The sequence below is a fragment of the Tamandua tetradactyla genome, chromosome 17 (genome assembly GCF_023851605.1).
Source record: "Tamandua tetradactyla isolate mTamTet1 chromosome 17, mTamTet1.pri, whole genome shotgun sequence".
In the NCBI taxonomy this organism is placed as follows: domain Eukaryota; kingdom Metazoa; phylum Chordata; class Mammalia; order Pilosa; family Myrmecophagidae; genus Tamandua; species Tamandua tetradactyla.
The window spans coordinates 44,521,055-44,533,715 of NC_135343.1; the positions used below are offsets into that span (position 1 = coordinate 44,521,055).

Below are 12,661 nucleotides of genomic sequence, written 5' to 3' on the forward strand. Positions count from 1 at the left end.
ACATTTTCTTGTTTTATTATATTTTGTTTGTTTGTTTGTTTTTTACATGGGCTGGGGCCGGGAATCGAACCGGGGTCCTCCGGCACGGCAGGCAAGCACTCTTGCCCGCTGAGCCACCGCGGCCCACCCGATACTCCTTTTTGCTTTCTGATATATTGAAGTAAACAGAGCGAAATCTCTGAATTGTAATCCAAGGCCTTATTTCTGATAATGATTGTAAAAACCCATGACTGACCCCTCACTTACACTTTTTGACTTAGGAATCTTGTGATCACTAAACATAGCATCTAATGTTTATTAACGAAAAGCCTTGTCTCAAACCACCCCGATTCCAAAGTTATCTTAATAACCAAAACTGGATCTAACCCAACTGCGCCCGCCTGATATGCACAGTAGCTTAGACTTCATCCTGTAAGTGATCTACACTAAAAATCACACCCATCATCATACTAAGGACTCTATTTTCTTACATATGTTCTGTGATTATGCATGTAATCAATCTGTACATGCTCAATAATTAGATCTCTTGTAATTACATCATCTTGGGCCATAGAGCTCATTATCCTAAAGTCTGTCCATCTTTCAATACTATAAAACTATCAGAATTACTGCAGTTAGGGGAGACAGATTTGGGGGCCCCTAAACCATCCGATATGCTTCAAGTATAGCAATAAACACTTTCTCTGAAATCTCAGGAATTGGTCATTAAGAGCACTGGACAGAAAGTTCACCACCTCTGTCCAGTAACAAGCACAAACAGAATCAGTCATGTAATCTTTAATCCCATCAGAATCTATTAGTTATTTATTCTAAAAAATTCCAGCTCTGACTTCCTACTCTTCTTACTGATATTCTCTATCATGCGAGTTATAATAGCGTTTCATCGTTCCAATTAAGTAGGAAAAATAGGGATTCATCTAGTTTAAAAAACACATGAATGCCAAATGTTCATACCAAAGCATAACCAGACTCGGATGGTTATCAGGGAATGGGTTCGTGGTTCACTATCTCTCTATAATATCAAAGACATGACAGGCCAGATGTTCTCAAAAACGTCAAGGGCAGTTGACTGTCCTCCGCGAGGCCCAGGGCAGCCAGGAGGAGTGCGCAGAAGCCCGTCTCCCCAGACCTGGCCGATATTTTCCCCTTCGCCCTTCCTTTCGGTTTCCCGACTGGGCCTAAGGAAGGAGGCGGTGGAAGGAAGGCAATAAAGGGTTGGTAAAACCGTATCTGCTAGCTTGCCGGATAATCTATGTCCCCGCAAATAACCTCCACAAAATACTAACTAGCTGGGAAGATAGTAAAAGCTGAACTTCAGCTCCCCTCTCAGGGTTGCCAGCACAGATTCGAGGGCTTTTCTTTTTTTTCGACCGACTTCTACGTACTTAGATATTCGCATGAGTGCAGCGTGAATGCCCACGTGAGACACCGCGGATTGGACATTACAATCTTTGCCAGAGGCCCACGGTTCTCCTTTGCTCGCGTGGGCGGCCCAGGGCCCACCCCACTGCGGGGGTCCGGCTGCGCGTGCGTCACCGTGGGTCTGCGGCTCACGAGCTGCGCGCTCGTTCTGGCCGGGCGGTCATCAACTTCCGGGGGCTGCGAGCTGGGTAGGGCCGGGCCGCGTCGTGTCCACCGGATGCGTCCGTAGTCTCCTTTCTGCTTCCTCCGCCTGGAATCCCGCGCCCATTTCCGGAAGCAGAGACCGGGAGGTGGGGAGAGGGACCGTCCAGGGTCCGGAGGAGCCATTGCGAACCTTTCTTGCCTCACAGGGGGGGCTGCAATAGCCCCAGGCTTGGCCTCTGACGAGACGTGACTCGTGGAGCCAGGCCCCGCGCACGCGCACTCGGGGGCAGCCGCAGCGCCCATGCGGTCACGTGACGCGGGGTGGGGCGGGGCGGAACGGGCCGGAACAGGCGGCTGGGAGGGAAGCAAACTGCTGGATCAACCGCGGTGGTAGCTGCTCCATGGCCGCGCTCTACGGGGGTTTAGAGGGGTGAGTGCGGCTCGGCGGAGGGAGCCCGGGAAGAGCGGCTTGGGTCGCCCCGGGACGGAGAGCAGAAAGGAATGCAGTGGCCAGGTGACCTCGGGCCTAAGGCTCGGGCCGCTTTGGGCTTTTGGGCTGCGAAGACTTGGGGCGGACGCGTGTGTGCACGTCCGGGGGTGCTCTTTGGGACTACGGCCACACCCCGCGGGAGGGGGGGTGTCCTTTGTGTTTCACAACGGAACCATCCCCTTTCTCGCGTGTACGGCTCCCTCCGCGGTGTCTGGCCAGAGAAGAAGCTCGTTTATCCCATTCCCGACTCCGAAGAGAGTTTTGCAGAAGAGGTGTCGGATGTGAAGTTACCGGACTAGGGGTTGGAGGTGGGAGATTTTAGTCGGCAGCCCGGACAAAGATGTTTGCTGAAGGGTATCTGGGAGATGAAGCTGATGCTAACTGGAGTGTGATTACCTGTCCTCATGCTGAAAGCCCTCCCACCCTCCTCGACACTCCAGGCTCCTCACGGCAGATTGAACCTTCAGTTGTTGCATTTTTCTTGCTCAGAAGCTTGTCTGCTGGACTTTTTGTAAAAACCCTGCCTTTTAGTATAACTATGGGTAGGGCTTTGACCTGTCTGGCCTTTGATTTCCTGGTGAGGGGACGGATGGACAAGATGATCGCCAAATTCCCTGCAAGTATAAACATTCTGTGAATCTGGGTGTGTCAAATCAGGGCCTAGTAGAGGGTGACTGTGTTTCTCAGCTAGGGCATGTCGTCTTTAATCTGAGATTGAATTCACTTTTGTGACAGCCACATCTCCCTGCTGATGCACGGACCCCCAGAGTGTTGGGGTGTTAAGGTTCCTCTTAACGTGACTTGCTGTTAAGGTTCCTCTCCCCTGTCCTGTAACGCAGTTACTTTTTTTTTTTTTTTTTTTTTTTTTTAAAACACAGGAATTTGCATTCATCCATAGTATATTCATCTATAGAACATGACCTATTTTTCCAGCTTGTCAAGAGATTCATTTGAATGTTGAATCTGCCACCTCGTGCATTAAGTACACCTTGGAGTTTCAGGTCATCTTTGAATTTGGTCAGAAGGTCTTCAGTGCCATCTTGTAACACATTCCTAAAAGTAGTGATCAATAAAGATTCATGTTTGACACCACCACAGACTTTCTTCCTATTGCCATTTGCCTCAGTAATCAGTATTGAGAGGTTTAGTTGCTTAAGATAGGTATAGACTCTGGCCCTGCCATCTGGTCAGCTTTTCTCACAAGCATGTCTGGAAGACGTCAGCAGCTGGAGCCGATCCTTGAAAAGCAGCCTTAAACTAGTATGAGAGAAGTAAAGTGAAGTACCATTCTCTTTAGCCACTGAGCTTTTGCCTGTGCCAGGCCCTGTGCTAGGCATGAGGATGGGAAGATGGTCCAGAGCTTGACCCCGTGGAGCTAGTAGTCTAGCGAGAGGCAAAACAGAAACACCTTATGCTCTTACTACAGAGGAATCCACAAGAGCTCTGTGGGCACCAAGAAGGTTCAACTAATCAAGTTGTGGGGTGGGCCACACAGCAGGAAAGATTTCTAGACCAGATGATGTACAAGTAGGATATTTAAGGATAAGTAGGGTGTCTCCAGGGAAAGATGAGTGAGAACTATGTTTCAGTCCAAGAACACAGCAAACAACAAGCCACAGAGGTAAGTGTGGGGATAGTGATTGGGTTTGTTGAAGTTGTACCGTCCATCACGCTGGACTCTGCCTGTAACAAGGGCTGCACAAGCTTAGTTACGTCTCAGCAGGCTTTCCTGAGTAGAACTAAGTACCCACTTATGTTCTGTAGGGGAGGCACGCAGTCCAAGGTCTTTTTACTCTCTGAGGATGGACAGATGCTGGCAGAAGCGGATGGACTCGGCACAAACCACTGGGTAAAGGCCACACCGAGGGGACCGCTGGGCTTGGTCATGGTTTTATTCTCTGTAGCTCTGGTTTAGGTAGTGGCTGGGGCTCATAGAACAGCCTTTAGGGGTCACGCTGGTTCTGTGAGCCTGTGCAACCCCTCCTTCCCTTGGTTGTGGCCAGCTGATTGGAGCACTGGAGTGTGTGGAGAGGATCAACGAGATGGTGAACAGGGCCAAACAGAAAGCAGGGGTGGATCCTCTGGTACCTCTACGCAGCTTGGTGAGTCTGGGGTATAACCTGGGAATTGGGTCATCAGCGATTCTAAGACAGGTAGCCAGTTTGGACTAGAGTTGTGTGACTAGAGGAGAGGCCTCCAAGCTTATTCCTTGGATTAGAAGCTCACACATGATCTCATTCATTCTCATGGCTTCAGTCGCCACCTAGGAGCCACAGGTGGGTTGGAAGCGCATAGGGCTTTGGAGAGCCATTGAGACCTTTTGAGTTCCAACTTTGCCACTCATTATGTGTCCCTAAGCAGATTACTTAGCTTATCTAAGCCTTGGTTTTCTCATTTGGAAAATGAGGGTGATAACAGTATCTCAGAGTTGTTCAGAAAGTAAAATGTGTCTCAAAGTGGTTAGTGTAATGCCTGTTCCTTAGGCATTAAGTGTTAGCTATTATCTTCAGCTCAGATCTTCCAGTTTGCCTTAGCTCAGGCTACTCCTTGGACATATCCCCTTGTTTTCCAAACCAGGCTCTCTCCATCTCCCCTCAACCTGCTCCACTGGCTGATTTTTCTGTTCATGGCGCTGTTGCCCTTCCAAGCTCTGGCATTTGCTAAGGCCTCTCTTTATCCTGTCTATCCCCAGCCCAGGTCCTTCTCGGCCACAGCCTTCTGAGAGGGGTCATCGTGTGGGGTGGCAGGATGATGGGCTGGATAAGCAGGGCAATCCCACATGTGGAGAGCAGGGGATAGGTATGCGGAGAGGAGGGGTTGAGAGAGGAGCTGGGGCCTGGGACCTGCTCGTTCACTCCCTGTGTGGCCTAGGGCCTATCCCTGAGTGGTGGGGAGCAGGATGAAGGAGTGAGGATCCTGATGGAGGAGCTGAAGAACCGATTTCCCTATCTGAGTGAAAGCTACTTAATCACCACTGATGCTGCCGGTTCCATCGCCACAGCCACGCCTGATGGTGAGGAGGTGGAGGGAGTGTTGAGAATTGGTTTCCTTGGAAAAGCCCATTAATGTAGCTGGTAAAAGGTGTGTTCCAAATAGCTGGAGGTGGCCTCTGTCATCTTTCCCCCTTATCCTCAGACAGATGGACAGAGGGTGTTTGGGTAGAAGAAGGAGTCCAGGCATCCTACAGAGCCTAGAGGCAGTGGGAGCCTCTGTGGCTGTGATGGGTGGAGGCAGGCTGGAGTAGAAAGGAGTGAGGAGCCCTGTGATGGGGTATAGTGGGCGTAGGTGGCATGAGGTTGGCATCTGAGTCTCTGCTTCTATTTTGCCAGCTTTACCACCTTGAAGAAGTTACTTAACTTTCTGTTTTAATTTGCTCATCTATAAGGTGGGAGTAATTGCATTAATCAGGTGGTTTAAGGCATTGAATGAGTATCCCCATGTGAACAGGGTCTAGCACCATCCCCGGTGCACAGCAGGTATTGTGTAGAGCAAGTCGAGTCGTTTGAAGGCACAGGCTCATGTTCTTTGTCCCTCAGGGGTGTTCCTCTGAGACCCAGGTCCTCCAGATCCTTCACCTGCAGGCAGGAAACTAGCTGGGCTCGGTTTTCTCCTTGGAAGAAGGGCTGGTTTCTGACCTGTTTCCTCACTCAGAGGGCATATGCTCTGTGCCGGGCTTTGGCCACACTGAGTCTCCTGTGCCTTTCCCCAGGTGGGATTGTGCTCATTGCTGGAACAGGCTCCAACTGCAGGCTCATCAACCCTGATGGCTCTGAGAGCGGCTGTGGAGGCTGGGGCCACATGATGGGGGACGAGGGCTCAGGTAAGCTCCTGCCATCTGGGCTTGGCTCAGGGTCCTGGACCCTTAATTTTCTACAGCTCCATCTCCCTCTGTTGCATCCCCACCCCTCTGACCCCTTAGGGCTTTTGGGCACAGCTCCTGAACCCCGCTCTTCCGACTATAAGAGAAGGACTAGGGGGTGCACTCGTGGTTCAGTGGTAGAATGCTCGTCTTCCATGCTCGAGACCTGGGTTTGATTCCCGGACCATGCACCAGAAAAAAAAGGGAGGCCGCAGATATACAAATGCTGGACTGACAGCCAGTCTTGCTGTTCAGCAGTGACGTGCAAACAGAGTTTGGATTCATGCCTCAGCACAATGGCCATTGCCTACCTGAGTGGGACTTTTGGAGTCCTTAAGGAAGAGTGGAAGCCGAGAGAGTTAAGGCAGGAGATGCCATATCGGCTGGTGGGTAAAGGGTCAGAAGCCCCTCCCATATCATCTGTTTATTAGTAGCACGTGTACATTTTCATAGGGGCCGCTGGGGTCCAACTCATGGCAGTGACTCCAGTGGTTTGTATGACAGCTGCCTGATTTTGTCTTTATCTTAGGATAGTAGCGTGTGTGATACAGCCACCTATTTTGTCTTCCTACTCCACCTTTCACTTTTCTGGGTCAGTTGGATATAGTTTGACTATAGGTATCCCAAATGGGAAGCCCGATTTGCTGTAAAACCCAAGCAGATGACTAACCCTGCCTGGGTCTGAGTTTGCTTCCCTGTGAGCTCAGGGAGCTTCCCTCACCTCTGATCCCTCTGTCCTCTGCAGCCTACTGGATCGCACACCAAGCTATGAAAATAGTGTTTGATTCCATGGACAACCTAGAGGCGGCTCCTCATGACATTGGCTATGTCAAGCAGGGCATGTTCAGCTATTTCCAGGTATTCCTCCTGCCCCCCTGCAAACATGCCCACGTGAGCAAAGGCAGTGGGAGACTTTGAGCAGAAATGGATTCTGGAGTGGGACTGGGTGAGGATGGGATTCCGAATGCTGTGGGCAGAGTGTTCCAGGAGCAGGCCAGGCATGAGAAAGGGGTGGGCTGGGGAACAAGTGACCAGCCAGACTTCATTCTTGGACATTGAGAGCCTCCTGGGAGGTGAAGGCAGGGGTGGAACGTGCAGGGATGAAGCCAGGAGGTGGTGCCCACAGACAGAGTCAGCCGGGGAAGTCTGCACAAGCATGTTGCACAGTGATCCCCTGCTGGCTTGGATGCACCAGGAAGGAGCACCCAGGAGAGGTGATGAGGGAAAGTAGGGAAGGCCACCCTTCTACTCAGAGCACTGGGGATTACTTTTCTTCGTTGGCCAAGCCTCACTTGTTTGTAGCAGGTTAGGATATAGCTGCCTTTAGCTGAACCAAAGTTAAAAGGTGGGGCAGGAGAAAGAAGATGAGTTTATTTAATAGATGTTTCTCTGCGGGACGGCCTGTTAGGCCTGCTGTTCAGCCACATAGGCGAGCTCGAGCCAAGGTCACGGAAGGAAAAAGAATAGCCTGTATTCTCAGGGCTTAGGCATTGGTGATTAAAGAGGAACTCTGGCCCAGACCAGGGTGAGGAAGGACTAGGGAGACCAGAAAGAAAAATCACTTCCTGTATCTGTTACTGGAGGAAGTAGAATTAAGCCCTCCTGACTCTCAGCGAGGGGGTTCTAAAGTTCACTAATAGGTCCACTCCCTCTTCGTCTTATAGTCCACTTTCCAACTTCTAGAATTGTTACGAACATGAAATAAGAGAGTGTTGACAAAGTGCTTAGTACATTGGTGTGGGTGCTCACATTTTAGCTCCCTTACTCCATTTACTACAGTGCATTCTGGGGAATCACTTGCTACTCAGGACTTAGGTGGGTAAGGGTGTGTAAGTTTGTTGGAGTGGAAAAAGTTAGTCTTTTGTAATCAAGTAAAAGTTTGGGAGAAACTTCTTAATTGCAGGACTGCTCAGAGCCTTTAATATACTAACATGCATTGAACTCCCCAAAGAGAAATTTCAATGTGCAGTATTCCTCAGACTGCTTGGACCAAAGAAATCTTTTTAAGAACTTAATCAAGGAACTGCAGAGCACACACCTTGGGGAACACATTTCTGTACTGTGTGCTTCCTCCAAGGTAATCTGTTAGGAGCAGTGGAGTCCATACTGGGGAAAACTGCTCCTCTTGTGTGAAAAATCTCGAATCTTTGCACTTTCTAGATCTACTAAAAGATAAACTATTCTAGCTTTTCAGGTAGTACAGATTAAATTAGGAAGGCCACCTTGGGTGGGCAGAGTGGGGATTTTCTTTTGCTTTCAATAACTTTCTGTGTCCTCTGTCTCTCAGGTGCAGGATCGGCTCGGAATTCTCACCCACCTGTATAGGGATTTTGATAAAAGCAGGTTTGCTGGGTTTTGCCAGAAAATTGCAGAAGGTACAGGATGTGGGGCAGGGTTGTATCTGGCTTTATTCCCTAGACACCTTCCTAATTGGATAGGTACATCTGGTAGACCAGGTTCAGGTGGGAACTGGACAGCCAAGTCCCCTCTGATCAGGGAGCCTCAGGTGGGAGGGCCCCAGGGTGCAGGCAGAAGGGCCTGAGCTTTACATTCAGAATTGTTTTGTATTACCTGTGTTTCACTTCTTGATAGCTGTCAGTGACTTGTGCAAGCTGTTATGTTTAGGGAAACTTTATGAAGCACTTGTTCCTTTGCACAAATCTAAACTTTTCCTTTTTTAAAAAAACCAATTATACCCAAGAACTAAGGTTAGGCATATTTCAGTAGGTGTCTGGAGTAGTTAAATGTGGGGCCTGCTTGTCTCCACACAGCTTTTACTCCGTACTCCCTTAATTTGGATTCCTGCAGCCCCAGGGCCTGCTAGGACCCTCTCACATCATGCTACACTGAAGCCCTTCCAGAGCAGAGCCAACAAGGGGCTGGCCAGATGCAGACTGTCGGAGGGGTGGGGATGGAGGGCAGATGGGAATCCCAACTACATGCTCAGACAGGGTCCTCAGGGCCAGACTCACAATAACTCAGGGTAAGCTGGAGTATAAACCAGAAGCCAGTGTGCATCTCCAGCAGGGGCTGCCCATCCCTGTGCCTAGAATGAGCCACTTGCATACAGGGCATCACCCGGGGTTGCAGTACCTGGGATGGGATCAGGTAGCGAGGCAGTAGTGGAGGCTTGCTTACCCACATGCCAGAAGTTGGGCACCCATTCCTGATTTAGACTCCACTAGCTGTGTGTTCCCCTGTTTTTGCTGCCTTCCAGTAGGGAGAGGAACTGAGGACTGGCAGTTCCCTGGGTATTCACCAGCTCACTTCCTCCCTCACCCAGGTGCTCAGGGGGGAGACCCCCTCTGCCAGTACATCTTCAGGAAGGCTGGGGAGATCCTGGGCAAGCACATCGTAGCGGTGCTGCCTGAGATTGACCCGGTGAGTTGAGGTGGGAAATGAAGGGTGGGAGCTTTGGGCCAGACTTGGCCCTTTTCCACTGGGGATGGGACTGACCCAATCAACCCTGTGTAAATAGGATACTTTTAAAAATGAACTTAGGGTATGAGAACATCTTCTGCAGAGTCTACATTGTAAAAAAGACACTTTGGTGAAGTGTCTCCCCTCTGGTCCATAATCTGTTTATAGGTAGTACATTCGTTTAACGTACATGCATTTTCCCTTCTCTCGGTCATCTTTCTGTCCATTTCCTTTCCTTCCTCTTTAATGTTGCTTAACCATTTTTCCTCTGACCTCCCTCCCTTGCCTTTTTGAGTCTACCCGTTATTCCCCCCCTTTTTTGTCTTTACTTGAGTCCATCTTCTGGTTAGAGTGAGGTACTAGAGTAGAGTGAAGTGGTCTTAAGAACCTGTCCCCTCTGACATTGGAGAGGCGGGGTCAGCTGCCAAAAACATTGATTTTCTGCTCCCTTCCTAGGTCTTGTTCAAAAGGGAGAATGGCCTTCCCATTGTGTGTGTGGGCTCCGTGTGGAAGAGCTGGGAGCTGCTGAAGGAAGGTGAGTACAGAATGGCGGCAGGAGGCAAGAGGAAGAGGAGTGGACGGGGCTGGGAAGGTAGAGGCCCAGGAAAGCTGCCTGTCCTTGGGGAGAACTTGGGTCCTGGAGTCCTGCTCCCAGCAAGAGGCTGGGGCCTGAGGTCAGGACAAGCCACTGGTGCCAGTGAGCCCGTTTGCAATGCAATATTCCATTCGAACGTCCTTGAATTTTTGAAAAGATGTCCTTTTCCAAAAGATTTTAATGTAAAATCAGAGCTTCTGACTAGCATGTGTTAACATCCCTACCCAAAATACTCCTAGCCAGGAGCAACGAAACATGATTTCTTAGCCTTTGCAACCTTATTTCAGGCAGTTGTATGATTTCCATTTTGAAGTAGCTCAACGCTCCCCACTGCTGTCTTGGAGTTCCTGGCATCAGGTGCCTTGAGCTGAGGAGAGGGCAGGCCCTTGGGAAGCTGCAGGCTTGTATCCCTCACCTGTGCCCTGGTGCACCCTGTATGCTGGGATCTGGCAGGCAGGCCCCTAGGGAACCCCTGCAGGAATAGCTAAAGGCCCTGGCTGTTTTCTTTGTCCCTGCCTTCTGGTCTCCATCACAGGCTGCTCATCTTCCCTCATCTCTGACCTCTGCCTTCTTCCCCTCCAGGATTCCTTTTTGCTCTGATCCAGGGTAGACAGATCCATGCTCTGAACTCCTTCTCCAAATTCACCCTGATGAAGCTGAAGCACTCTTCGGCCCTGGGAGGGGCCAGCCTGGGGGCCAGGCACGTCGGACACCGCCTTCCCATGGACTACAGTGTCAACGCCATTGCCTTCTACTCCTATACCTTCCCCTAGGGGACAGGCTCCAGCTCACCCCCTCCAAGCCTAATGGACGTTGAGTGCCAGAAGGGAGGTGGCTTTTTCTTCAGAACAACCCAGAGAATAAAATAAAATTGCACTTTACCCACTCCCCAATTGGCTTGTGTTCTTAAACAGAGTCACTGTACACATCCTCAGTGCACCTACAAGCAGTATCCTAGAGGGCTCAGGAATAGTTTGAGCTCAAAGTTTAAAGCCCAGCCCCAGGTGCCTGGCCTGGTCTGCAGCACACTGGCCATGGACTTGAGCAGATAATTATCTGTGTGCCACTCCCTCCCCTGCCATGCTACCATACATACTGTGCTGCTGACAATATAACCTGTGTCCTGTTTTCTCCTGTCAGGGGGAGCATGATCCCTGCCTAATCCCGTTCAGAAGTAACGTGTTCTCCACGCAGAATATCACAGGGGATACCCTAGGCAGATTATATCATCTGCTGATAGCACCAGCAGGATGCAGGGAACAAGTTTCATTTCTAGTCTGGGAGTTTTCACCTCCTCAAGTTTGGTAATCATAGGTAATACTCAGAACCCCTGGAGAACTCATTCCTGTGAAAAACTGCTGTGATCCAGGAAGGGCAGCTGGACATATGAAGTTGGCTTCCCTATTACTGGGTCCTGCTAGCCTGGCTCTGATTAAAGCATGGCATTTTGCATTTGTTGTGTGGCACTGGGAATGATGAATATCAGTGAACAAAGTTCCTGTCCTCTGCGGGCTGTGGTTTGATCAGTACAGGCAGGCACAAAGCTGCTCTGCTGTCCATGCTGTCAGGTGAAGACGAGACTAGATCCACCGTGGCTGCCTCTGCAGGTATTTAGAATGTAATCCATTAGAAGGCATAGGTCATCTCCCGGATGTCAGCTCTCACACTTACCTGTACCAGTTGTTCTAAGGGCTTACTTTAAACTCGGATTTCTGTCTATGCACACCTTCCTTTCACCTCCCTCCATCCCAAGGTTCCTGATACAGTGGGTCAGGATGGGATGGGAAATTGCAGGGGTCTAGGATATGTACTTGAGGGTTTTGAGTTCTGATTAGGCCCTCTGAAGGGGCCTTCGCTACTGGCTTGTTTCCGAAGTCAGATAACACTGTTACCTCCACACATGCAGAGCAAGTCCATTCTGAAGGGATAGCCAGCCCTCTGCACAACTTGCTGTGGCCCAGCTCTCAGCCCCATGTCTCCATCACTTGGTTAAAAAGTTTGCAAAGGGAACAAGGACATACTAGAGGTACCTTTGCTATACCCATGATCCTAATAACATTATTGGGTTATTAATGAGTGGTAAGCCTTGGGGAAGTATTTTTCCATGATCTCAGATTTAGAATCCAAAATTTCCTGGGTGAAAAGTGGTTTACGAATGCTGAGACTTATGTTCTCCAGGACACGGCTGTCCCTCTTACCATTGTCTAGCATCTACAATTTGAGACAGCGGAGGTGTTAGAGCAAAAAGCACATCTTAATTAGTGGTCTTGGCACATAAGTGCTGAATGTTGGCTGAAGAAAATGAACTTATGAAGTGCACAAAGTCAAGCTGTGTTCCCAGTTCCTTTAACCAAGGGTAGCTTATTTGCCACTTAGTAAGGTTCTATTAAGAGGATGCAGTGCAAAAAATAAGATTATTAAAAAATGTTTCTCTTTTAATATTAAATTTATATTCTCCTTCCTTCTACACAATCTGAGGAGCAACTCATGGGAATCTCCACTCCAAAGGCACTGGATATGCCTATGTTCATCTCATCTAATCCCACAACAGTCCTGGATCAAGGCCAGAGCTTGGAACAAGCACTGGACCCAAATGAAGCCAGCAATGCCTTTATCTGGCTGTGGACAGCATAGCCCCAGCTGTGTTATTCATTCTGCAAACATTTATCGAATGCCTTCTAGGCGGGCACGCTAAGAGAATTAAAAATGAGTACATCTTTTTTGAGTTGGT

At 49.6% G+C, this 12,661-nt stretch overlaps 2 protein-coding genes across 6 annotated transcripts; one reads left to right on the plus strand and one right to left on the minus strand.

The window, feature by feature from the left end:
• Window positions 1-135: 135 nt before the first annotated feature.
• On the minus strand, window positions 136-1,848 carry LOC143660983 (uncharacterized). Its single transcript, XM_077134509.1, has 2 exons — window positions 1,386-1,848; window positions 136-1,178 (listed from the first exon to the last, which is right to left on the minus strand). The coding sequence occupies exons 1-2, from the start codon at window positions 1,747-1,749 to the stop codon at window positions 1,021-1,023; spliced, it is 522 nt and encodes a 173-aa protein (XP_076990624.1). The 5' UTR covers window positions 1,750-1,848; the 3' UTR covers window positions 136-1,020.
• NAGK (N-acetylglucosamine kinase) lies at window positions 1,194-10,823 on the plus strand. Of its 5 annotated transcripts, none has more exons than XM_077134508.1 (10): window positions 1,194-1,214; window positions 3,821-3,905; window positions 4,060-4,158; window positions 4,928-5,069; window positions 5,766-5,876; window positions 6,661-6,773; window positions 8,203-8,290; window positions 9,199-9,296; window positions 9,792-9,870; window positions 10,513-10,823. In XM_077134508.1, the coding sequence occupies exons 2-10, from the start codon at window positions 3,867-3,869 to the stop codon at window positions 10,701-10,703; spliced, it is 960 nt and encodes a 319-aa protein (XP_076990623.1). In that variant the 5' UTR covers window positions 1,194-1,214; window positions 3,821-3,866; the 3' UTR covers window positions 10,704-10,823. The 5 variants fall into 5 exon arrangements, with proteins under 5 accessions (XP_076990623.1, XP_076990621.1, XP_076990620.1 ...); XM_077134506.1 differs by lacking the exon at window positions 1,194-1,214 and adding an exon at window positions 1,586-1,712; XM_077134505.1 differs by lacking the exon at window positions 1,194-1,214 and adding an exon at window positions 1,741-1,996.
• The last annotated feature ends 1,838 nt before the right edge of the window (window positions 10,824-12,661 follow it).